The 27,295-nt window shown below is 45.1% G+C and overlaps 1 protein-coding gene across 1 annotated transcript in view; it reads left to right on the top strand.

Moving 5' to 3' along the window:
• ELP2 (elongator acetyltransferase complex subunit 2) overlaps positions 1 to 27,295 on the top strand; it is a 114,460-nt gene that overhangs the window by 10,925 nt on the left and 76,240 nt on the right. Inside the window, exon 3 of the mRNA XM_065398578.1 lies at positions 17,147 to 17,211. Coding sequence (XP_065254650.1) covers positions 17,147 to 17,211 — 65 coding nt within the window. The remainder of the gene's footprint in view (positions 1 to 17,146; positions 17,212 to 27,295) is intronic.

Here is a 27,295-nt window from a genome sequence, read left to right as displayed (position 1 = left end):
AAATGTCCTGGAACTGTTGGCAGTACAGAAAGTCTGCAAACAATTCCTACTGTTTATTCAGACCGTGGACATTCAAGTCATGTCAGACAACATGACAGCACTTTATTATATCAGTGAATTGGGAGGAGCAAGGTCCACCCTTCTTTGTACAGAAGCTGTTAGTATCTGGAACTGGTGCATCTACCATCAAGTCACCATCTTGGCAGTGCTCTTTCTGAGAGTGTCTGACATTGCAGCAGACATTTCTCCAGAGACCATGAGTGGGCACTACATAACTCAGTGGTACAGAGCATATTCAAACAGTGGGATTCCAATGGTGAGATCTCTTTGCATCCCCAAAAAAACAATAAATGCCCAGTCTACTGCTCCAGTTTGTCTCTGGGACACATTTCTTGTACAGTGGTTGAAGTTATTGAGGTAAGAGAGGGATGGTATAGGAATGTGTACATCAAGTCTTGAGGAAAACAAGACAAAGTCGGTAATCCTACTTGCTCCTCAGTGACTGAGGCAGTTCTGGTTAACCAGCATTTTCCAGATCCCCACTCTTCTGGACTGCCTTCTCTCTCAAAAGGTCAGGATTGCCTATCAGCTTCTTGCAAGTGCATGGTGGAGGCTATTAACGTCTTTCACCCTCCAGTGGACAGCCATTTGCTCTTTGCGCATCCTACTACAGCATGGTTTTTCAAGGCACTTGTCAGAACCCTTTTTCTGGTACTGAAACCTACCCTGATATGGAATCTCAATCTAGTCCTGTCAGCATTTATGAAAGCTCCATTTGAACCTTTATTCTCATGTTCCTTTGTTCATCTATCTATGAAGGTTGCCTTTCTGTTGCAAGAACCTCAGCCAGAAAGGCAGCTAAGCTGGAGGCCCTATATGGCACACCTGCCCTACAAGGTTTTTCATAAGGACAGGGTTTCCTTGAGAGGTTGCATCCTAAATTAATCTCTAGAATAATGTTGGAATTCCATCTGAAGCAGGTCATCCGTTGACCTTTTTTTTTTTATCTGAAGTGCCATGCCACCAGAGAGGATGAGAAGCTACACACTTCTTGGATGTCCATCAAGCCTTGGCATTTACCTGCAGAAGATAAAACCCTTCTAGAAATCCCCTAAACTATTTGTCTCCTTTGCTTCCCTTCTCATACATTCAGCAATATCCTGTCAGAGACTTTCCTAATGGATTTCGCTCTGCATCCTGCTTTGGTAGGAGTTGATAGCAACCCCTCTCTTGCAAGGTATAAGGGCCCACTTGACCAGAATCCAGACTACATTGGTAGCTTTGCTTTGAGATGTCCCTCTCCTAGAAATCTATAAAGCAGCAGTCTGGGGCTCTGTGTACACTTTTACTAGTGTGACAAAGTTCCTCCTCTATCTTGGTGGGTCCTGCGCTTATTGGCAGATTTTCTTGCCTCAGAGATTCACCATGTGGGTTGGCGAACAGCCCAGAGACCTTCCCCTCTGGAAGAACCCACAGTCCAGGTCAATTGGGAGGTTTGGGGGGAACCCGGGCCCGCCCTCTACTCCGGGTTCCAGCCTAGGGCCCTGTGGACTGCACCTGTCTATAGTGCCTCCTGTAACAGCTGCATGACAGCTACAACTCCCTGGGCTGCTTCCCCATGGCCTCCTCCAAACACCTTCCTTATTCTCACCACAGGTCCTTCCTCCTGGTGTCTGATAACGCTTGTGCTCCTCAGTCCTCCAGCAGCACACCCTCTCACTCTCAGCTCCTTGCGCCTCTTGATCCCAGCTCCTCACACTCGCACCACAAACGGAAGCGAGCTCCTTTTAAAACCCAGGTGCCCTGATTAGCCTGCCTTAATTGATTCTAGCAGCTTCTTCTTAATTGGCTCCAGGTGTCCTAATTAGCCTGCCTGCCTTCCTTAACTGGTTCTAGCAGGTTCCTGATTACTCTAGTGCAGCCCCTTCTCTGGTCACTCAGGGAACAGAAAACTACTCATCCAGTGACCAGTATATTTGCCCTCTACCAGACTCCTGTACCCCACTGGTCTGGGTCTGTCACATATCCCTCCCCCCTGCTCAACGCCAAGGGGTTGGGCAGCTTGGGACGCCAGACAGTGCACACGTGACAAGCCGTCGGCGTTGCCATGACGGCTCCCTGCTCTGTGTTGCACACGGAACTGGAAATGTTGGAGGGATAAGAACCATCTGGTCACCCTTGTGTTCTTCTCCTTGTTCCGCTGTATCCATCGAAGAGGGGCATGGTCGGTCACGAGGACAAATCTGCGCCCGAGCAGGTAGTTGCGCAATGTTTCCATGGCCCATTTTACAGCGAGGCATTCTCTCTCCACCACTGCATATTTTTGTTCCCTTGGAAGGAGTTTCTGACTGAAGTATAGAATTGGGTGTTCCTCCTCCCCGACCATCTGTGATAGAACGGCCCCCAACCCTACTTCCGATGCATCCGTCTGCAGGATAAACTCCTTGTTGAAATCAGGGGCTATCAGTACGGGGTTACTGCAGAGGGCAGTCCGTAGGTCTGTGAATGCTTCCTCTGCTGTGTCAGACCATCTCACCAGATCAGGTCCACGGGCTTTCACTAGGTCTGTCAGGGGGCTTGCCCTTGTGGCAAAATGGGGGATAAATCGTCGGTAATACCCCACCACACCTAGGAACGCCCGGACTTGTTTCTTGCGACTTGGTCGGGGCCAATTTTGGATGGCCTCTAACTTGTTCACTTGGGGTTTTACCAAACCTTTTCCCACAATGTAGCCAAGATATTTGGCCTCCGTAAACCCTACAGCGCACTTGGCAGGGTTTGCTGTAAGGCCAGCTCGCCTGAAGGTATCGAGGACTGCCTCCACCTTCTCCAGGTGGGTTTCCCAGTCTGGGGTATGAATGACCACATCGTCCAAGTAGGCAGCAGCATAACTGTTACGCGGGTGTAATAGCTTGTCCATGAGGTGCTGGAAGGTAGCTGGGGCCCCATGTAGTTCAAAAGGGAGGACAGTATATTGAAAAAGACCCTCTGGTGTAGAGAACGCAGTCTTTTCCTTTGCGTCTTCTGCAAGGGGAATCTGCCAGTACCCCTTTGTCAAGTCTAGGGTAGTCAAGTACCGGGCATTACCCAGACGGTCCACTAGCTCATCTATGCAAGGTATGGGGGTACGCGTCGAACTGGGATACTTCGTTTAGTCGCCGGAAGTCGTTGCAAAATCTTGTGGTGCCATCAGGTTTGGGCACCAACACGATTGGGCTGGACCACTGACTGTGGGATTCTTCGATGATCCCCAACTCCAGCATTTTTTTTACTTCTGCTTTTATTTCCTCCCTTTTTGCCGCTGGCACCCGATAGGGCCTTATTGTTACTCTGGCCCCAGGGTTTGTGACGATGTGGTGATATGTCTCGGTTGTTCGACCCGGTTTTGTCGAGAACACATCTTGGTTCCGGAAGATCATCTCCGACACCTCATTCTTCTGGTCTGGTTTTAAATCGGGAGAGACACTCTCACCTGTTTGGAAGGCTTGTTTTCCTGGGTTAGGTCTTTTTGGACTGTTGTGCATGCCTCTTGTGCATGCCAGGGTTTCAGAAGGTTAACGTGATAAATCTGTTCTTGTTTTCTGCGTCCTGGCTGCCACACCTTGTAGGTTACTTCCCCCACGGGTTCAACCACCTCATAGGGCCCCTGCCATTGGGCCAGAAGCTTGCTTTCTGCCATGGGTACCAACACCATAACCCGATCCCCTGGTTGGAACTGTCGCACTTTTGCCTGGCGATTGTAATGGGTTCGCTGGGCCTCCTGTGCCTTCTCCAAATGTTCCCGTACAATAGGGTTAACCCGGGCTATCCGGTCTCGCATCTGCATTACATGCTTTATTATATTTCTCCCCTCATTGGGTTCCTCTTCCCAGATCTCTTTGGCGATATCTAGTATGCCACGGGGGTGACGCCCGTATAATAACTCGAACTGGGGAAAACCCAGTTGAGGCCTGAGGTACCTCCTGGATAGCAAACATAAGGTAGGGTAGTAGGGTGTCCCAATCCTTCCCGTCCCGACTTACCACCTTCCTTATCATAGCCTTGAGGGTTCGGTTAAACCTTTCTACCAACCCATCAGTCTGCGGATGGTAGACCGAAGTTCTCAGGGTATGTATATGGAGCAGCGTACAGAGGTCCTTCATTAGCTTCGACATAAATGGGGTTCCTTGGTCGGTTAATATCTCCTTCGGTAGCCCCATTCGGGCAAAGATCCCCACCAGCTCTTTGGCTATAGTTTTAGAGGCCGTGTTCCGCAGCGGGATGGCTTCTGGGTAGCGAGTAGCATAGTCCAAAACAACAAGTATATATTGGTGGCCCCGAGCCGTCTTCTCCAGGGGTCCCACTAGGTCCATGGCTATTCGCTCGAAGGGGACCTCTATGATGGGGGGAAGGGGTACTAAAGGTGCCCTCAAGTGGGGACGGGGACTGTGCAGCTGACACTCCAGGCAGGAGGCACAGTACCTCCGCACTTCTTCATGTACTCTGGGCCAGAAGAACTATCGTAGGACTCGTGCCAGGGTCTTCTCTACCCCCAAATGCTCCCCAAAAAGATGACTATGAGCAAGACTTAATACAGCGTTCTGGTGTTTTTGAGGTACTAGGATCTGCTGTACCTTCTGCCCCTGTACTGGTGCAACCCGGTATAAGAGATCCTTCTTCATTATGAAGTAGGGTCCTGGTCCCTGGGTTTTCCCTTCCACGGGGACCCCATCTATTTCAGTCACCTCCTTCCTAATGTTGTCATACCAAAATTTCCTCTCCCGGGGCTAATCTGCCCACGATCTAGGGGCCCAGTCTCTGTTGCTTCTACTGGTTCAGAAGCATTAGGGTGGGGGTCAGACTCAGGTGCTTCTCCCTCCTGCATGGCCTCCTTTTCAGCTGCGCGGGTCCGCCTACCTACAAGAGCGACCCTCTGGCTTTGGGTCAGTATTTGGGTTCCCAAGGCCGTAGCTGCCCTTCTTTCCCTTTTTGTCTTTCTACCCTGTCTGGGAGTGGAGAACAAATCTGGGGATATTTCAGAGAAGATTGGGGGTTGACAGTCTGCTGTGGATGCCTCACCAATTTTAGGGTCCTCATCTTTCTCCAATCCCTCTACTGGGAGTAAGTTTCCAAACCCTGGGAAGTCCCTCCCTATGAGCACCGGGTATGGGAGTTTAGGGACTACACCTGCTGCTACCTCAGTAGTGTTCCCTTGGATCTCGATTTTTACTGGGATGGTGGGGTAGTAACTAACTGTCCCATGGACACATGTTATCCCCGTACGTTTAGCCGGTAGCAGCTGACTACGCTTCATGAGCTTCCCTGAGATAAGCGTGATAGCACTCCCCGAATCAACCAGTGCCGTGGTCCCTACCCCATTTAGTTTCACTGGTCTGGTATACATATGTGGGGTTAGTGAGACCCCCACAAGGTGGATTAGGGAGCATGGATCTGCCCAGTTCCCCAGGTTACACTGCATAGGCTCCTCAGCATTGGGACACTGTGCAGCTATGTGTCCCCACTCCCCACAGGCATAACATCTGTATGGAGCCCTAGGCGTTCCCCGGTCTCTGGGTTTGGGCAGTCTAACATCACGATCCTCTTCTCCCTCAGTGCTCCAACTCTTTGTGGCCTCTGATGGGCCTTCAGCCTCTCTCTTTTTCCACTGAGGCCCTCCTGGTGGCCCAGTCACCCGAACTTTAGGGCTTGGTGCTGCTAATTTAACCCGGGGTGCCTCTTCCTTAACTGGTCGGGTCAGCTCCCTCGCTGTTCTTCGCCTCTCTACCAGGGCGACAACCTCGTCATAGGTGGAGGGTTCGTTCTGGCTTACCCAGGCACGAAGGTCTGGTGGTAGTCCCCTCATGTATCGGTCGATGACCAGAACCGCTAGTATCTCTTCCGGACTCCGGGACTCTGTTTGCAACCACTTTCGTGCGAGATGGATGAGGTCATACAATTGGGACCGTGGGGTTTTGTCTTCCTGGTACCTCCAACCGTGATACTGCTGGGCCCGCACTGCTGTCGTGACCCCAGATCTGGCCAGGATCTCTGCTTTCAGCTGGGGGTAGTCTGCCGCAGCCTTTTCAGGCAGATCATGGTAGGCCTTCTGGGCCTCCCCACACAGGAATGGGGCAAGGATGCCAGACCACTGATCTCGAGGCCAGGCCTCCCGTAGGGCTGTCCTCTCAAAGGCCAGAAGGTATGCCTCTACATCATCCTCCCGTGTCATTTGCTGCAGCCAATGGCTGGCTCGTATGAGCCGCGTCCCATCATGGCCGCGATTCAGCTCTGTAAGGGACTTTACCTGGTTTACCAGTTCCTGCAACATAGCTCGGTCTTGAGCAGCCTGGTCCATCAGCAGGCGATTAGTCTCTTGCTGCAGCCGCACTGCCTCCTGTTGGGCGGCTGCCTGGACACGGGTAGCCTCCTGCTGGGCCGCCATAGCTTGTATCAGTGCCCACACGACGTCATCCATTGTGGTGAAAAAAAATAAACCCTCTCTCTTTTTTTGTTGTTGTGTTTTTTTTTTTTTTTAAATCACCCTCCTTCTTCCGCCGCGCTGTGCACCCCAATATCCCACCGCTAACACCAGTGTGACAAAGTTCCTCCTCTATCTTGGTGGGTCCTGCGCTTATTGGCAGATTTTCTTGCCTCAGAGATTCACCCTGGGGGTTGGCGAACAGCCCAGCGACCTTCCCCTCTGGAAGGGCACACAGTCCAGGTCAATTGGGAGGTTTGGGGGGAACCCAGGCCCTCCCTCTACTCCGGGTTCCAGCCCAGGGCCCTGTGGACTGCAGCTGTCTATAGTACCTCCTGTAACAGCTGCATGACAGCTACAACTCCCTGGGCTACTTCCGCATGGCCTCCTCCAAACACCTTCCTTATTCTCACCACAGGACCTTCCTCCTGGTGTCTGATAACGCTTGTGCTCCTCAGTCCTCCAGCAGCACACCCTCTCACTCTCAGCTCCTCACACTCGCACCACAAACGGAAGCGAGCTCCTTTTAAAACCCAGGTGCCCTGATTAGCCTGCCTTAATTGATTCTAGCAGCTTCTTCTTAATTGGCTCCAGGTGTCCTAATTAGCCTGCCTGCCTTCCGTAACTGGTTCTAGCAGGTTCCTGATTACTCTAGTGCAGCCTCTGCTCTGGTCACTCAGGGAACAGAAAACTACTCATCCAGTGACCAGTATATTTGCCCTCTACCAGACTCCTGTACCCCACTGGTCTGGGTCTGTCACACTAGGCATTATGCCCTGATACAAGCTTCTATAGCAAATATATCCTTCAGTGGAGCAGTCCTCTAATCTGTGGCACAGCATAGTTCCTTGTACTCTCTTTCTCAATGAATATTACTTCTGAATCACCTTGAGTGGAATACATATGGAGTGTGAAATATGGTTATTTATCTGGTGGAGTAACTGGAATTCTTTGAGATGTGTGGTTCCTATACGTATTCCACTACCTGTCCTGATTCCCTTTTGTTGCAGATCCTTCCAAAGGCTATGATAGAGCGGGCCATGAATGCTCACAAAATTGGGGTTGTGGTGCGGGAGGGGGTGAGGGCTCTGGGGTGGGCCTGGGGATGAGGAGTTTGGGGTGTAGGAGGGTGCTCTGGGCTGGGACTGAGGGGTTTGGAGGCCGGGAGGGGGATCAGGGCTGGGGCAGGGGCGCAGGTTCTGGCTGGGGGTGCGGGCTCTAGGGGGGGCTGGGGATGAGAGGTTTGGGGTGCAGGAGTGTGTTTCAGGCTGGGATTGAGGGGTTTGGAGAGCAGGAGGGGGATTAGGGCTGGGTCAGGTGTTTCGGGCGTAGGGAGAGGCTCAGGGGTGCAGGCTCCGAGCGGCGCATACCTCAGGTGGCTCCCAAAAGCAGTGGCATGTCCCTTCTCCGGCTCCTACCCAGAGGCGCGACCAGGCGGCTCTGCACTCTGCCCCATCGGCAGGCACCGCCCCTGTAGCTCCCATTGGCGCGCTTAGGAGCCGCGGGGCCATGCTGAGGCTTCCAGGAGCCGCATGGAGCGGCCCCCAACCCTGCGCCCCGGCCGGAGCGGGCCGAGCTGCGTGGAGCAGCCCCCAACCCAGTACCCCGGCTGGAGCACCGGAGTGGGGCTGAGCCACATGGTGCGGCCCCCGACCCAGTGTCCTGGCCGGAGCGCCGGAGTGGAGTAAGCCCCAGACCCCGCTTCCCAGCGGGAACTCACGGGTTGGCTTAAAACGGCTTGCAGGCTGGATCCGGCCCGCGGGCTGTAGTTTGCCCACCCCGGCATAGTCCAATGGACACTGGTAGCAGAAATCTTCCTGTCTAAGTTTCAAGGAGCACATGTGTACCTTGAGTGGAATACATATAGGAAGCACGCATCTTGAAGAGCTCCAGTTACTAGACAAGGTAAATAACCATATTACAGTAATGGGGGACATATAAAGTATCTGAGCACCTCCCAGTATTTAGTAGAAGTAGTGAGTGTGTTGTTAGTATGAATGCAGGTGTTTCTGAAATAACCTATTTCATAATGGGGGGGGAGGGATAGCTCAGTGGTTTGAGCATTGGCCTGTTAAACCCAGGGTTGTGAGTTCAATCCTTGAGGAGGCCACTTAGGGATCTGGGGCAAAATTAGTACTTGGTCCTGCTAGTGAAGGCAGGGGGCTGGACTCAATGACCTTTCAAGGTCCCTTCCAGTTCTAGGAGATAGGATATCTCCATTAATTTATTTATTTTATTTATTTATTTACTAGGAAAATAAGCAAGAGAGAGAGGCCCTCCCAAAATTGCCCTGAATGTTCAGTGGGGAAGAGATTCTTTGATAAGATAATTAAAATGTCAGCCATTTGGCATTGTGAGAAGAAGTTGCCAGCAGATATTCTGTCCTCAGGTGAATAAGGTATAAACTACCTTCTGTCCATGCATGTAAGGAACTGCCTCAGGGCATGGTTAGGCATACACTGTAGAACTGCTGCATTAAGACAGCAATCCAACAGTGCCTAGCACAGCACAGAACATGTATGAATAGGTCCCTACCAAATTCATGGTTTACTTTGGTTAATTTCACAGCCACAGGGTCTTAAAATTGGTCAATTTAATGATTTCAGATGTTTCCATCTTAAATTTCACGGTGTTGTAACTATGGGGGTCCTGATCCAAAAGGGTATTGTGGGGTGGTGGTCCTAAAGCTGTTGTACGGGGGTTGCAGGATTGTCATACTCACTTCTGTGGCGTTTCCTGCAGCTGGAGGAGGCTCCCGGAGGTAGAGGTAGGTCCAATCTCCCCAGTGTTGCTGGGAGTGCCCCAGCTGGGGGCTCCTAGCTGCTAGTCAGGGCCAGTGGTGGATTAATGCATGGGACCTGTGCCCAGGGGCCCCGGACAGTTTGAAAAATGGGTGCCCTAGCTCTGGCAGGAGCCACGGGTGGAAGTCCCGAGCACCAGCAGGAGCCGGAGGAGGGGGGAAGGGGGGCAGAAGCCCCAAACTTGGGCGGCCCGCAGCCCAGGCTGGAGCCCTCGGGAACCGCAGCCCTGAGTCTGCACACCGAGCTCCGGCTGGAGCCCTGGGGCGTGGGTGTGTGTGGCCTCCCCAAGCCCGGGCAGGAGCTGCGGGGGGTGGCAGCCCCGAGTTCTGGCTGAAGCCTGGGTGCCCCTAGCCCTGGCAGGAGCCATGGGGGGGAGGTGTGGGGGGAGAGAAGGGAGCAGCAGCCCTGGAAATCGGTGTCCCGAGCTCGGGCAGGAGCTGTGGGGGTGGGGTGGGGGGGCGGCAGCCCTGAGCCTGGGCAGGAGCCACCGGGGGTGGAAGCCCTGAGTCCCTGCTGGAGACCGGCTGCCCCCAGTCCTGGCAGGAACCACGGGGTGGGAGTGTGGCAGCCCCGGAACTTGGGTGTCCTGAGCCCAGGCAGGAGCCACGGGGAGCAGCCCTGAGCTGGGCAGGAGCTGCGGGTAGTGGCAGCCCCCAGCCCAGGTCCCTGAACCCGAGCAGGAGCCGGAGGGGGTGGAAGCCCCGAGTCCCAGCTGGTGCCTGGGCACGACTAGCCCAGGCAGGAGCTGAGGAGGGAGGGAGAGCAGCAGCCTGGGCAGGAGCCATGGGGGAGAGGGAGCGGAAGCCCCAGAGCTTGGAGGCCCTGAGCCCCGGCAGGAACAGTGCGCTGGTGGGGGCGGAAGCCCCGGAACTAGGACACCCTGAGCCCAGGCAGGAGCCGCGGGGAGCGGCAGTCTGGAGCCCAGCTCTGGGGCTTCTGCAGCACATAAGTGAGGGTGTACCACTCTCTTCTGTGCTGCCTGTGGAGGTGGGTCTGACCTCTCCCCTTAACAGTCATGCAGGGGAAGGACAAGTCCTGTCCCTCCCCAGCCTGGCTGATTTTGGGGAGATCAGATTTCACGGGGCAGGGCTTATTTCATGGTCCATGACACATTTTTTACAGCTGTGAAATTGGTAGGGCCCTATATATGACACATTTAATGAGACAACTATAGGCATATTCATAGCTGTCTAGTTATGCGTTATTTAACTCTGACAGGTTTTTTTACTGTAATGCCTTCAGAGCAGACAAGTCAATTTGTTTGGTTTATGAAGTTTTCAAATCTTCTAGAACTATATACAAAAATACATCGTGCAGTTTGAAAATGCTGTCATACCCTGAAGGCAGTGCAATATGAAAAGCAGTATTTCCATTTTCACTCTGAATAATTTTAACTCAATAGATATTTTTTCCTTAGATATGTGAGTAGGTGGTTGTTGACATTAAGTTTACAAGGCTGGAAAATGACAATAAATTCTTGTGACCTGTAGTCTGAATTACTGTCAGAAATAATAAAGGGTCTGTGCTGCATATTAGTCAGTCACAGCTGTCTTAAAATTCATGCTGTGAAGCAATAGGTTAGTTCTTTGTTTATTATGGTGGTGTACTTATTAGAAATTCTCTTTGAGTACCCTAGAGGAATATATCAGTATAGCCCTGTGTATATAAATGAGAAATAATGATTCACACTTCAAGATTTAAAATAAAGCTTGCAAACCTGTAATAGTAGTTTAAAAATGAAACTCAGAATTTACTGTGCTCAGTCTTAAAATCAGCTCTTTCTAAAGGTGATGTTCCATGTAAGGCTTAATCTTGAAATGTAAATAACTGGATATTAAACATTTTGCTTTATTATAAAGGTACCCTTTTGTTTCCATAGTTAAGGCTGAGTTTAAGTTTGTATTTAAAGCAGGGAAATATCATTGTTATGTGGAAATGATATAGCATATCTTCCACAGCTTAAAGAACTTCCTCAAAAGGTAAAGAATGAATTTTCATATAAATCTGTTAATTAAGATATAAGCATTTTAAAATATCCCAAAAATTCTAAAAAGGGGACAAGTCTATTATTTTTAAAACCAGTGGATAAATAAATGCTTCGTTTTTTTGTTTTTTGTTTTTTTTGGTGGGTATAGAAATGTGAAAACGGACTTGCCTCTAGACTGTATCAAAAACTCAGGCATGCAATAATGAAAAATTATTACCGGTAATTTGTTATTTTTTGAATACTAGTTATAAATGGTTTGGTCTGTGCTGCAATGATTAAGGTTCAAAATCTATCATTATGATCCAAAGTCGTCTTATTAAAAAAAAAAGGAAATTCTCACTATGTTGGTGGTTGAGGAAACCTTGAAAACTTGAATAGCATATAGACTGGTGCAGTTAGTTGTGTTATCTACTTGAATCTGAAACAACACCACAGAGGCTTGGATTGCTCCTTTTTATATGAAGGTTAACTCTGAAACCTACAGGTAACTTAAATGTCATCATTAAGTCTCACTGCTGATCTTTTTGCCAGAAACAGTTAGTTAATGTGACAAACTGAGATGACTAAGAATTTAAAACTTTAGAGGACAAGATGTCTTTGATAAATCTATGGAGCCATTATGGTGCCTTCATGCCAAAGCTGTGCTGACATCTGCATCTTGCCCAAATTTTATAGTACGTACTCTTTGCATGCAGAATGACGTTTCTGAAAAATTACAAGTAATCAGCTAGCTAACTTGAGTTAGAGGCATTTAAAATTTACTCTTGAATTCTTTTGTTGAGTATAATTTCTTTGAACTCTCCAGCAAAGAAATCATCTGACGTGTGGCAGTTGAAACTGATTTATATAGATTTTGGAATTATTTTGAAAGTTTCTTGATGTTCATTTTTTATGAACTTTTTCATAACCATAACTAATCTTGCATCAATTGCTTTGTTAGAGAAGTGATACTGGAACATTCTCTGCAGGGTAAGTCATCTATGAGAAGATAACAGAAAACTCTTAATTAAAAAAAAACTGTTACAGAAGAGCAAATTATATGATTCAGTGCTTCACCGGTTGACCTATGAGCAAAGAGTTGCTCTGAGCTGGTCTCCTGGACCTTGAGAATTTGCGGGAGAGTTGTTATCCTGTGGATCCCTAAGACTGCAGAACAACTCCCCTCAAGTGCTTACAGATCTCGGAAAGCCCTTTTGCCATGCAGCCTAATCACCCCATACTAATATAAGAACTGCCATAATGGATCAAACTATTGGTTCACCAATCCTAGTCACTTGGGTTCTGACAAATAAATTAGACGTGGCTCTTCATGATCTTGAATCTCAAGCTGAAAAAATGAATAAACTTGAAAAAGCTTTACAGGTTATATTTAACTTATTGGCATGATGAAAACTGACCACTTATTCCAATGCCCATTTTCTGTTTTGTAGCCAGATTGTCATCCATTGTAGTAATTAGTTTCTTAATCCATAACTGTGTATTTTCCAGTAAAACAAAATCTCTTGACTGTATGCCAAGGAATTTATGAAAGTCCCAATTCCCCCCCCCCTTTTTTTATCTGCTATTCTGATATGTTTCATAGATTCATAGATTCTAGGACTGGAAGGGACCTTGAGAGGTCATCGAATCCAGTCCCCTGCCCTCATGGCAGGACCAAATACTGTCTAGACCATCCCTGATAGACATTTATCTAACCTACTCTTAAATATCTCCAGAGATGGAGATTCCACAACCTCCCTAGGCAATTTATTCCAGTGTTTAACCACCCTGACAGTTAGGAACTTTTTCCTAATGTCCAACCTAGACCTCCCTTGCTGCAGTTTAAGCCCATTGCTTCTTGTTCTGTCCTTAGAGGCTAAGGTGAACAAGTTTTCTCCCTCCTCCTTATGACACCCTTTTAGATACCTGAAAACTGCTATCATGTCCCCTCTCAGTCTTCTCTTTTCCAAACTAAACAAACCCAATTCTTTCAGCCTTCCTTCATAGGTCATGTTCTCAAGACCTTTAATCATTCTTGTTGCTCTTCTCTGGACCCTCTCCAATTTCTCCACATCTTTCTTGAAATGTGGTGCCCAGAACTGGACACAATACTCCAGTTGAGGCCTAACCAGCGCAGAGTAGAGCGGAAGAATGACTTCTCATGTCTTGCTCACAACACACCTGTTAATACATCCCAGAATCATGTTTGCTTTTTTTGCAACAGCATCACACTGTTGACTCATATTTAGCTTGTGGTCCACTATAACCCCTAGATCCCTTTCTGCTGTACTCCTTCCTAGACAGTCTCTTCCCATTCTGTTCAAAGAATCCTAATACATTAGAGAGGCATCTAGTGGTTTGTCCTTATATTATCATCTGTGTTATAATTCTGGTTTTAATTATTTCAGTCAGTTTACTTGGTGTGGTACAAAATTTAGTAACATGTTACTTGCAGGATTACCCCTACTACTCTTTTCTAAGACATGTCCATTTTCTACATTCTGATCTCCTAGTACAGTAGCTGGTTTTAATGAGTGAATACTTTTGCTAGCATCTCAGAACTCTTCGATGGATAACATCTAGGCCTGCTGACTCATTGCTCCTTAACTCATCAGCTAGTTCCAGCACCTTTGCCTTTAACATCTCAGTCTCTGACAGTTCTTCATTGTTATTACAGTAACTCCTCACTTAAAGTCATCCCGGTTAACGTTGTTTCGTTGTTATGTCATTTGGCAGCCCCCTGCTTTGTCTACTGCTTACAGGAAGAGCAGCCCGTTGCAGCTAGCTGGTGGGGGCTTGGAACCAGGGTGGACCGGCAGCCCCCTATCAGCTCTCAGCTCCCCTAAGTTCCCTGTGCAGCAGCTGCCTGCAGTTCAGCCGTCCCTCCCCCCACTGCCATGTGCTGCTCCTGCCCTCTGCTTTGGAGCTGCTCCCCGAGACTCCTGCTTGCTGTGCGGGGGGAGGGAGGGAAGAGGGGGGCTAATGTCAGGGTGTCCCCCTCCCCCCTGCTCCTGCCCCCCGCTTACCCCATCTTCCATAGAGCAGGGGGGACACAGCAGGGCTCAGGATGGAGGGAGCTTCCAGGCAGCAGCTGTGGTCTCAGCAAGCTGATCTAATTAACAAGGCAGTGTACTTAAAGGGGAAAAGCGCATATTTCTCTCTAACACATACTCCCTCAATTCCTGCTGCCTTGTAGAGTGAGAAAGTTAACCCTTGAGGGCTCAGCCAATTGCTAGTTCATCATTTAGCAGTAAGGGAAATATCCCACCCTCTGACTCCTCCACCTCAACCAAGCTTCACAATCATCATCACTGTGCACCAGTATTAAATTGTTTGTTTAAAACTTATACTCTGTGTGTGTGTGTGTGTGTGTGTGTATATATATATATATATATATATATATATATATATACACACACATCAACATCAACTTTAATTAACTTTAGGAAAAACAATTAAATATGCACAGATACACATCCAAATCATTGTAATTTATATTTGTAGGGTTTTTTGGCAGACTCAGTAATAAAAATAATGCTGCCTCCCCCTTCGGGAGTGATATTTGTATATTTGTTAATATCACAGCACACTTAGTAGCTACCTGGGAGGCTATGAAAAGTGATAAGTGATATTAACAAATATATAAGTATCACTTTTCACAGATAGCTAGTAAGTCTGCTGTGAAAAGTGATACTTGCATATTTGTAAATATCACTTTTCTCAGCAAACCCTAGGACCCATTAAGCGAGGGGGGGAAGGTTGAAGGGGCAGGCATCAGGGGCCAGAGGCGATGGTGGGATGGATGCAAGGCTGTGGGAAGCAGCGGGGGCCAGGGGCGATGGGGATGGATGATGAGTCCCACTGTCGCGTGGCCAGCACCAGGGCCTGGTGTCTGCTGTCATGTGGCCAGGGCCGGGGCTCAGTGCCTGCAGCCAGAGCCTGGTACTGGGGACAGGAACTGCATGGCTGGAGCCAGGGATCGGAGCCTGCTGCCATGCAGCCAGAGCTGTGGGTCAGCGCCCGGGGCCAGTGCCTTCTGCCGCACAGCCAGAGCACAGTGCTAGGTGCCAGAGCCCAGGGCTGCATGGCTGGAGCCAGGAATCAGCGCCTGCCGCTGTGTGACTGGAGCCAGCACTTGCTGCTGTGCGGCCAGGGCCAGGGGTTGGCACCCAGGGCCAGCTCCCACCACTGCGTGGCTGGAGCCCAGGAACAGAGCTGAGGGTCGGCGCCTGCTGCCATGCAGCTGGGGCAGGGGATCAGCGCCAGGGGCAGGGGATCAGCGCCAAGGGCTGGGGCCGTGTGGCCGGAGCTGTGGATCGGCGCCTGCCACTGCGTGGCTGGAGCTTGGGACTGGAGCTGGGGGCCAGCACCTGCTGCCACACAGCTGGAACCAGGGGCCGGAGGCTGAAGCCCCACAGCTGGAGGCCAAGGCCTCGTGACCAGAGGGGGGGGGGAAGGGGAAGGAGGTGAGTACCCACTGCCCTGTGGTCAGAGCCCGGGGCCTCATGGCCAAGCTCCTGAAGTCCCGCTGCTAGAGCCTGCCGCCCAAAACCCCTCCCCCCAAGGTGGGTCAAGAACTCACCTTGCTCCTGCAGCGTTGTGCCCCATCTCCCTCCAGAGGCAGTGCAGGGCGGCACATCCAGGAGCAACAAGGAGGGAGTGGGAGGGGCTGATGTTCCCCCCCCATTGCCTCCCAGGAGGCTGTCGTGGCCACTTGAAAACCCCCTGGTGGCCACATTTGAGTAACATTAGCCTAGACAGGCCAGCATCTGTGCTTTGCTTTCTCCTTAGAGGCTATAAACGGCGTAATTATGCACAGTTATAATTTACCACATAGCTCTTTCTAATTAAGCACATTTGGTGAAAGCATTACAGAGGAAATGTATTAAAAACAATAAGAACTTACACACATGCTAAAATGACCAGTTGGTCACCCCACCCCCAACCTTGGGGTCTGGTGCTGGTGTTAGTCTTTCCAGGTCTTCCCTAAGGATTGGGGCCCCCTTTGGACAGAAGGACCTGTCAGTTTTCTGGATCAGAAAGAAGTTCCTGAGTCAGCTTATGCAATTTCTTTGCTTGTCTGTTGGTCTCTGGAGAATCCAGATTGAACCAGTATGCCACTCTCCAGATAGTGGTACTTCTCTGGAAGTGTTACAACCTGAGTGGATTTGCCGAATCACCCCTTACTGCTCTTTGTTCTTGGATGACTGTGGTCCCCTCACTTATGGAATTACATACAATCCCTAGTCTATAATGATATGTAAACTTAATACGTTAAGTATGACTGGGTTCAAAAAAAATTAGATAAGTTCATGGAGGATAGGGCCATCGATGGCTATTAGCCAAGATTGTCAGGGATGCAGCTCCATGCTTGGCGTGTTTGTAAACATCAGACTGCTAGAAGCTGGGACTGGATGATAGGGTGGATCTCTCGATAAAAGTGTCCTGTTCTGTTCACTCCTTCTGAAGCATCTGCTACTGGTCACTGTCAGAAGATAGCATACTGGACTAAATGGACCATTGGTCTGACCCAGTATGGCCATTATTTATAGTGTGTAAGATCTCCCAAAGATATTGCAGGAAATTGCCATATCTGTCATAACTGGACTTAATAGAGGTACATTGGAGACCTAAATTAGAGGTACTTGCCCTTCAGCCTCCCAATATTTGTAGCAGATACTATATATCTACAAGAACTTCCATTTTAGATGCTTTTAAATAAGAATTTTACTACTTTGAAGTTCTTACTCATCTTGCATAAAGAGCACAAAGTGGCTGAGTTAGAATGTGACATATCCATTATATTATTCAGTTATATTTATGGTTTCATCTTGTGCCCGTTTTTTCTTTTAATAAAGATCACAGAATGCTAAAGTTACAAGATTTAATAACAAAAGCTTAATTTTTTTCCTTTTTTTGCAGTACCAATATTAGCTTGTGGTGGCGATGACTGCAAAATTAATTTGTATATTCAAGAGAATGGGCAGGTAATTATTGCTTCATATCCTGTCTTGAAGTAAAATACTCATTCTTTTCTGCTTCATTTCTTTTGATGTGTGCTGCTATTCTTTTTGGCTTCTTCTATAACTGTTATCTCTCCCTAGATAGCCATCACATAATAACAGCTTTATTTAAATTCTGTTTCAGGTATTTAGTTTTCCTGCATAGCTAATAATGGATGACACCAAGAAGGCTGAGGTGTTTAATGCCTATTTTGGTTCTGTCTTAACTAAAACAGTTAGTATTAAATGTGCTAAGCATCTGATCACAACTAACAACAAGGGGCAAGTAACACAATCCAGAATAGGGGGGAAAAGTGTAAGGCCTGATGAAATTCACCCTAGAGTACTTAAAGAACTAGTTGAAACAATTCTCAGAACTTTTAACAATTATCTTCAATAACTCATGGAGGATGGGTGAGGTCCCAGAGGACGGGAGAAGGACAAACATAGCACCTATATTTAAAAAGGGGAACAGAGACATGAATCTAGCTTAGATTCCTGGAAAGACAGTGGAACAAATTATTAGACCATTTATAAGCACTTAGAGGATGATAACAGGGTGATAAGGAATAGACAACATGGATTTTTCGGGAACAAATCATGCCATACCAACCTAATTTCCTTCTTTGACAGGTTACTGTCCTAGTGGATAGGAGAGAAATGGTAGATGTGGTATCTTGATTTTAGTGAAGCTTTTATAATAATAATAATTACACAGTCTAATATGGCATTCTCATAAACAAACTAGGGAAATGTGGTCTAGGGGAACTTACTGTAAGGTGGGGGCACAACTGGTTGGAAAACCATGCTAAATAAAAAGTTTTATTAATGGTTCTCTGTGAAAGCGGGAGGACTTATTTAGTGGGTTTCTGCAGGGGTCTGTCTTGGTCTGATGCTAGTCAATATTTTCATTAATGACTTGAAAAATGGAGTGGAGAGTATACTTACAAAATTTGCTGATGGCACCAAGCTGGGAGAGGTTGCATGCATTTTGGAGAACAGGATTAGAATTCAGAAGGACTTTGGTAAATTTCAGAATGGTCTGAAATCAACAAGATGAAATTCAATAAAGACAATTGCAAAGTATTACACTTAAAAAAATCCAACATACAACTAAAAATGTAGAATAACTGGCTAGGTGGGTAGTACTGCTGAAAAGCATCTGGTGATTATAGTGGACGAGAAACTGAACATGAGCCAAAAGTGTGGTGCAGTTGCAAAAAAAGCTAATGTCATTCTGAGGTTTATTAGCGGAAGTGTCATATGTAAGACACAGAAGGTAATTGTTCCACTTTACTTGGCAGTGGTGAGGTCTCAGTTGGAGTATTGTTGCCAGTTCTGGGTGCCATACTTTAAGGAAAGATGTGAACAAATTCGAGAGAGTCCAGAGGTGACCATAAAAAATGAAAAAAGACGTAGAAAGCCTGACCTATGAGGAAAGGTTAAAAAAAGGGGGGGGGGCATGTTTAGTCTTGAGAAGAGACTGAGGGAGGATCTGATAACACTCTTCAAATATGTTGAGGGCTGTTATAAAGAGCATGGAGATCAGTTGTCCTACCTTCAGTGGACTTGGAGAAGAAGTATAATGGGCTTAATATATAGAGCAAAGGAGATTTAGATTAGATATTAGGAAAAAGCTTCTTACTTTAAGGATAGGTAAGCACTGGAATGGGTTACCAAGGAAGGCTGTGGAAACCCTATAATTGGAGGTTTTTAAGGACAGGTTGGACAAACACCTCTAAGGGATGGTTTAAGGTCCTGCCTTTGCGCAGGGGGGATGGACTAAGATGACCTCTTGAGGTCCCTTCCAGCCCTACATTTCTATGATTTCTTAGGTAATCATGAAATACAGATATGTCAGTTTCACACACAGAAATCTCAGGGTTTTTTAAATATTTCTCTCTATGAAAAGAAAACCTACCTCAGTCCAACCATTGAAATAAAGTAATTATGCATCTCTTTCCTTAAGGAGTATCCAAGCATTTAGTATATCATTTGAAAATAACGTCCTCAACTGAAAATGTAAATATCATAGTCTAATTGAAATTACATTATTACTCTTTTTGGAATTAGGCATTTCCCATTAAAATTGCCTTCTGTGCCTTCTGAGTGCTTCTGAAAGTTCAAAAGAACCTTTGAAGCACTTGATATCCAGTAAGTTGTGACTTGTGTTCAGTATGTGTGAAAAGTAGTGTGTGTCATTTGGAACATGGAAACTTTTAATTTTTCATATAGTTAACTATCAAAAGTATTCAGATGAGGATATTGGATGGAGCTCTAATAGTGTATCTGAATTTTTAGCTCCTATCAAAACTTAAAAATGTTTGTGTCCCTCTGGCTTTTGGAAACTTTTTTTTAATTTCTTCCATTGACAAGTCATTCTGGCAAGGTCTCCCAAACATGTGGTGATGATTTTTTATATATCTTTTGTGATAGACATTAGAGACTAAATAAAAAATATTTCTCTGATATACACAACTTACAGTCTGAGGCCTTGTTTACAGTAAATTCAGACCTATAATTCACCCTTTGGGCAGCTCTACTGGGGTGAATTCTGGGTCTGAATTTGCTAGTGTTTATATACACACAGAATGAAGGATTTCGGAAAGCTGTGGCTAGAATGCTAATTTTTTGTTGGTGATGCTGCTGCATTGTGGCCAAGAATTTCAAAAGTGATTTTATTTTGTGTCTCAATTTTTGGGTGCCCAACTTAAGATACCTGAAAGGTACCTGATTTTCAGAAAGTGCTGATCAATTGGTCTTTGAAAAATCAAGCCTCTTCTAAGACATTTACATCTTCAGAGTCTGTATTTGAAGATACTTTAAACTCAGTTCTTCTGGAGCTGGGGAGGATCCCTGATTTCAGATCTCACATGGTAAAATCCTGAAGCAATACCCGCTTGAAAATTTTGGGGTGTGTTGTATGCTGGTTGGGTTAGCTGCTCAGTGTAAGGGCTAAAGAGGTCCATTGCAGCTAAAGTTCAGAAACTTGGCTCATACCCTATCCAAATTGACACCATTGGTAATAAGCCACTCTACACTCCTTACAGTCATGAAATGACATGGCCAAGGCAATAAAGAAAAGGTTCAGAATATACTTGTGAATGTTGGATTACATTCTGAGGCATATCCACTGTTTCTGTTTTTGGGCCCTCATAGAGTGGACATTATTACTAATACACAGTTTCAAGGTTTCTTGAAGCATAACCAATTTTCTTGCATTTGTTTAAGTGCAAAGTTGCAGGGTTTAAAATAAGTCCCCCACCGCCCCTGCATGCCCCTCCTCCATCCAAAAAGCTTGAGAATCTATGAACACCCAGTCGAACCTGTATGTTCCTTCTTAAAAGTATTTGTCTGTATCTTGTAACTTTAGGTAATTAATGAGATGCAATCAAATACAGTTTTTTTCAGAGTAACATTTTGTCATTTTTTTCTAAAACTCAATGTAAATTTAATATTTTTAAAGGTTTTATACCAATAGCTTGTCCTTTTTCTCACTCCCCCATTCCATTAAGACCCACTGTTACCTTCAGCTCCCTTTTTCATCCAGGTGTAGTCCAGTCATCAATTCCTGTCCACCAGGCACCTAATTCAGTACATTTGGTGACATTTAAACTTGTACTTACTGGTCAGTTCCTCCTCTTTCCTTTCTTTGTTTTGTGTTTCAAGAGCTTGACATTTTATACAAAGTGAGGGTGGTCCCCATCTTGATAGTGAACACAAATTAATTTTAAGAATGGTGGTCTGGACCTAAATTCACATACTTTATTTAAAAAAACAAACATCTTTTTGATCTGTATTTTAAAAGCATCTCTTACTCTCTCCTCTCTATTTCTGTTCGTTGACCTACTGCCAGCTCTGCAGATAGTTTCCCCTTTACTCCCATGTTTTCTCTTTCTGGGGCACATATTTATTTGAATAAAATGTTACGCCTCATCCTGTCTCCTTTCAAGTTAATTTGGTGTGGAAGATTGAGTTTACAGACACTGCCTCCTCCCCTAGCCAGTAAAGATCCTTCACCCTTCCCAGTCAACAGTGACTCTTTGGTGTTGAACCATCCGCCTCAGATTCTCATCATAAGAAAAATAAAGTTTTGTGTGTGGGAGGGTGGAGGACAGGTTGATAAAGGAAAGTTCAGATAAACCCTAAAAAGGGATTGTTGTCATACTCTTGAGCAAGGTGAAATCTCTTCAGCTTCAAGTCATAAAATTCATGCTGAGAGCAATCTGAATATACTTATTCCTAAAATCAGCTAGGTTTTTGAGAGTGAGGGGTCAGATGTGAAATCCTTGAAGACTACTGTACCAAGAAATCCCTTGTAGGATGAAAGAGTATGGGGAAACTACTGTTTCTTTTTTTGTGAGTCTTTGAAAGATAGTGTTGATTCAGAATTGTGGCTCCCAGGGAAGAAAAGTTATATATCTCTTCCTGCATCAGCATTCTTAACAAGGCCTCTCAAGAGAAACTTAAGGAAAACAAAAACAACGAGGCGTCCTTGTGGCACCTTAGAGACTAACAAATTTATTTGGACAACAGTATCTAAAAAATTTCAAAATTTGCATAAGGTTATTTTTAGTCAAAATGGAACCAGACTGTTGGCATGTAAAATAAATGAGTTTGGAGAAATGGCTCAAATAAAAGCTGGGGGGAAAGCTGGCAGGAGCTGAAATGCGCACAAGTTGGACAAAGACATTGTTAAAGATGTGGGTAGTACAATGGTATCTGTGTATCCAATAAAGGGTAGAGTGAAAATACAACTACACTAGAGCAGAGACAGGATAACAACACAGAGGTACATTCCACAAAATTAGCTTGGTCTTGGATCAAGGAGTTATATAAAAACAGACATGTAGGCAAGAATAAAAGCGAGAAGTGTCTGTGTGCCAAGGCAAGAGTTTTAAAAGCAAAATTAGGTATCACAGAAATGTGGCGGAATGATCAAAAACAGCCGGCTATTGTAATATCTACTTACAAACTATACAAAAAAGAGAGAAAAGGCCAGAGATGTTGAGGAGTGAGTAGTGCTATATATTAGTGATTCCATAGAATTTAATGAGCTTAAAAATGCTGAATGGAGTCTACAACACAAGTGAATCTATATTGATACAAATCCCAAACTGTAAAAATGTAAATATATTAGTAGGTGTTACTTCCAGCTTCCATATCAAGCAAAGGAAATTGAGCACTCAGAACTGAGAGAAAATCTAACAAAACAATAAAGTGGACTTTAACTATCCATATAGAAACTGGTCAAATGGCATAACAGGACACAGTTTAGAGAAACCATTTCTTGACACTTCAAATGATTGCCTCTTTCAACAACTGGTTCTAGGGCATAGGCTATTAATTAGCACACACGAACTAATTCAAGAAGTGATGGTAGCTAAACTATGCTGAAATAGTGACAATAGTATGATTAGGTTTAACATTCAAACAGCAGGTAGAGTACTAAAAAGTGACACTAATCTTTAGAAAAAAAGATTTAAATAAAATGAGGTTAGTCAAAAGGCTGTTTGTGCAAATTGAAATCCTTCAAAATTTGGAATTCTTACCCTATCTTAGCCAGTGAACAAGAGTATAAATTACAGCAGTTACTAAGAAGAGGAAAGTGAGAAGGGTCAAAATGAAATTCAAAAAGTAAATAGCTAAAGGTGTAAAAACAAACATGAGCTTCTTTAAGTAATATTGGAAGCAGGAAGCCTGCAAATGAATTGGTGGGTCCACCGGGTCTTCAAGGGCTAAACTGAGCAATTTGAGAAGATGAAACCATTGCTGAGCAGCTACATGATTTCTTTCCATCAGTCTTCATTAGTGAGAAAATTGGTGAGATTCCTACCCCAGAACTAATCTTTTCTGGTAACAAAGGTGAGGTACTCTCAGACTGAGGTGACAGGAGAAGAGGATTTGGAGCATACTGATAATGTAAAATACAGTAAATCATCAGGCCCAGGTGGTGTACAGCCAAGAAATTTGAAGGAGCTTAAGTATGAAGTAACTGAGTTGGTAACACAAATTGGTAATTTTTCATTAAACAGTTACTCTTCCAGAGTATTGGAAAGTAGCAAATGTTTTATTTATGTTTAAAAAAGTCTCAATAGATGATCAGGAAAATGATAATTCTGTAAGTCTTGCTATCTGTCTGTACCTGGCAAATCAGTTGAATGGATAGTTTAAAAACAATAACAAAATCTTCCAGATATTTAATGAGCTTGGATTCAACAAAGAAAAGTTATTTCACTAATCTCTTAGAATTATCTGAGTGTGTCAGTAGTGACTAAAAGAGAACCGTTGGCTTAATTTATTTAGTCCTCCAAAAGGCCTTTGATAAGGTCCATAGGAAGAGGCTGCTGAAAAAGTTAGGGCAGTTATGGGTGAGCGGCAAAGTACTGTTTTTGTTTTTTATCAAAAACTGGACAGGAGACATAGCAAAGAATAGGAGTAAGTCAACTTTAATCATGGCAAAAAATTTAACATCGGGGTGCCTCAAGGTTCCATACTACGTCCTGTGTTTAATATATTAAAACAGTGATCTGGAAAGAGTGGTTAATAGGTAGCAAAATTTGCATATGACTCACAATTATTAAAGTTATTCAGGACCATAGAAGACCATGAGACTCTTCAGAGAGACCTAAACAATTTGGGTGAATGAGCAACATGATGGCAAATAATATTCAGTGTTGTGAAATGCAAAGTAATGCACATTGGAGGGAAAATTATAACTACTCATATACCTAACAGGATTCCAAATTAACTGTATCAACCGAAGAAAGGGACCAGGGTCATCACTGTAGACAGTTCAATGAAAATCTCTGCTCAGTGTGCAACTGCAGTCAAAAAAGTTAACAAGACGTTAGGAATGGGATGAAGAATAATACTGAAAACACTAATTCCTTTATATAACTCAGTGGTGTAACCTCACTTAGAATACTACGTGAAGTACTGGACATTCGATTTCAAAAAGGGTATTAAAGAACTGAAGGGGATTCAGTGAAGAATGACAAGAATGATCAAAAGCTGGTAAAATTCCCACGTGAAGAGAAACAATCCCAATCTACCTTAGAAAGGAGACAAATAAGAGGGAACACGATAAAAATATATATAATTACAGAGAAGATAGATTGGGAGCTTCTGTTTTCCTTGTCTCAAAGCTGTAACAAGGCAAAATTCAATGAAATTAGAAGCTGGCAAATTCAAAACACGCAGTGACAAATTTTCCTCCACAGTATGTAATTAAACTAGAACTCATTGCCACAGGAAGTAATTGAGACCAAGAACATAATGAGATTCAAAAAGTGATTGGATATTTATACGGATATTAAGAATATCCAGATTTGTCATAATCAGTGACAGTACAGATTTTGGAAATGCCATTAAACCTTCTGAGCTTAAGCCAATCTCTAACTATTAGAGATCAGGGTGAGACCTATATGAGGGACAGATTATTCCACGTCTGCCTACTATGAGGTTCTTAAGCAGTCCCCTGAAGCATCTGGTTCTGGCCACTGTATGAGACAGGGTGCTAGTCTAGATGAACCATGGGTCTGCTTCAGTATGGCAATTCCTATGTTCCTACATTTTTATTTTATTTTTTGTATAACATGTTTTCTTGTAATATCACAGGATTCACTTCATAGTCTTTTCTCTGATCCACAGTGGCCAGAAAGCACATCTTGTTGTAGTTCTGGGATAAGGATGACATCTCTAGAACACCCCTTGATCATATGTCATTTGGTGGTCAGAAGTTAGATACAGCTTTCTAAAAAGCTTTGGATCTTAGCAAGCTCTCTGTATTTCAAGAGCATTTTTCCTACTGGTAAGATCTTCAAGGATTTTGAAAAGATCAGAAGTAGTAATCATGAAAGTCTAACTACATGTGATAGCAGCCAACATCCTGGATGCCTCACAATCAGGGTTCAGACCAGAGCACAGCACAGAGACCGCTCTAATGATGCTAAAAGACTACTTTCTATAGCCATGAACACAGGCAAAATCTCCATACTCATGCTGTTGGACCTCTTTGCAGCTTTTTACATAGTAGGCCACAAGGTGCTGTTAACCTTAACCTGCCTATGTGACGTAACAGGAGTAGATTGCTGTGATTGTACCTTTCCAACAGAGCTAAGAGAATGATGAGTTGTCCTCTCTAAAACCCCTCACTTCTTCTATAGCTACATGAGACCACTGAAGAGATAGTGAGACACCATCGGGTTTTGCTGCCAACAACACAATAACTAACTTGTATATCTCATCCTGAACTGATGCAATTACCACCACAAAACTGTGATAATGCCTACAAGCAATCGGCACTTAGATAAAAAGCAACTGGCTCAAGCTAAATCCAGGCAAGACCAAAATGGTGATGGTTGGAAAGGGGAAATGCAGTGAAAAACTAGTGTAGATGTTGCCTCCGCTTTCCACTGAAGGCATTCATTCGTCAATGTGGTGTGAAGCCTCAAAGAACAACATGAAGTATCAGTGTTTAAAAATGCTTTCTTTCACCTCCAACTTGCCATGAAAATTTTCCCTTCCTTCCAGACAAGGATCTGGCCACAGTGATTCATGCATTTGACATCTCTGGTCTGGATTACTGTAACTCACTGAACTTGATGCTGAATGTGAAAACCATGCTCAGGCTCAAGCTATTATGGTTTAACATTAAATGTATTAAGACACTGAAAACTTTTGAAAATCTGAATAGGAAAATTCTTTCTTGTAAATTTGATTTCTCACAGGGACTCTGCAGGCATCCCTTCTGCCAGTTTGGAGTAATGGCCCTGGTTCTCTATGTAATGAGACTTTAACCCTTCATTTACTGTTTTGATCTCTGGAGTGGTGCCTGAAAAACCAGGAATATGTCTAAGGGCAAACACTTGATGGACATTCCAATAGAATAAAAATTGCTAGGGTGGCCTGTCTGAACCACCCAGGACCTATATTTGTCAGAGACTATGGTCATCTCTGGAATGGGGTATGACTATCATTCACCTGGAATTACAGGTATCGGGAAGTCTATGCTTCTAAAAGTCCAGTGCCTCTTGCGACTTGCTCCCAGTTCAGAGCAATATTTGCCCTCCTGTGGAATAAGCAAATCATGGGGGAGACTCATCTGAGGATAGTACTTCTATCACAGGAATGTCCTAGCTGCAGCGCAGCTTTGGTGACAGCATTGAGGTTCTTGACTTGTAGAATCAGCTGAGTCATTTGATCCTATCCTTTGGGGATTAGGAATTGGATGATAAAATTCTTCAGATGTTGGGAGAAGAGGGCATGGAAAATCAATGTGTTGCAGAGAAGGTTAGAGCTTTTACCATCAAAGAACAGGCTGGATTGAGGCCCAAGAGATTCTGTGTACATCAGATATTTACACTAAGAACCATCATAGAAGAATGTATTGAATGGCAGGCTCTTGTTTATTATCAGTTTCAAAAGGCATTTGACAGCCTGCATGGGCATACATTGTGCAATGTTGGTCAATTTTATGGAATTCCAGCTAAAGTCATTAACATCAAGGCTATGTACAGCGATGCAAAGTGTTCTGTAACGGTGAACAACCAGAAAATAGACTGGTTCAGTGTGGATATTGGCATGAAACAGGGCTGTGTTCTGTCTCCACTGTTATTTGACATTGCTATAAACTGGATAATGAAGTATATTAGCAATACAAACACTGGCATAGGATGCATAGAAGGCAAATGCCTAGAAGATCTAGACTTTGGTGATATTACATTATGGAGCAACACTCCAAAAATCTACAAAGACATGTTGGCAAAAACAGCAGGCCAAGCAGGGATCAAAATCAGTTACACCAAAACAGACATCCTTGAAGTCCAGATGTCAAGCGGTAACATAATATTAGAAGGCAAAAACATCAAGGCAGTAGAACAGTTCCTTGGGCAGCACTGCCCTCATCGCCAGACTGGCACCTCCTCCTGGTCATGCTGGGGATTAGCTCAAGGCTGATGCCCACATCCACAGTTTGCACATCAGCATTCTGTCTCTGCTCGCGCCTACGGCGCCTCTCTCAGCTCCCAGAACCTCAGCATCCTCTTTTCAACTCAGCCCTCCGGCT

The sequence above is a fragment of the Emys orbicularis genome, chromosome 2 (genome assembly GCF_028017835.1).
Source record: "Emys orbicularis isolate rEmyOrb1 chromosome 2, rEmyOrb1.hap1, whole genome shotgun sequence".
In the NCBI taxonomy this organism is placed as follows: Eukaryota; Metazoa; Chordata; order Testudines; family Emydidae; genus Emys; species Emys orbicularis.
The sequence above is the reverse complement of the archived record's forward strand: the minus strand, read 5'-3'. Positions and strand labels throughout refer to the sequence as shown.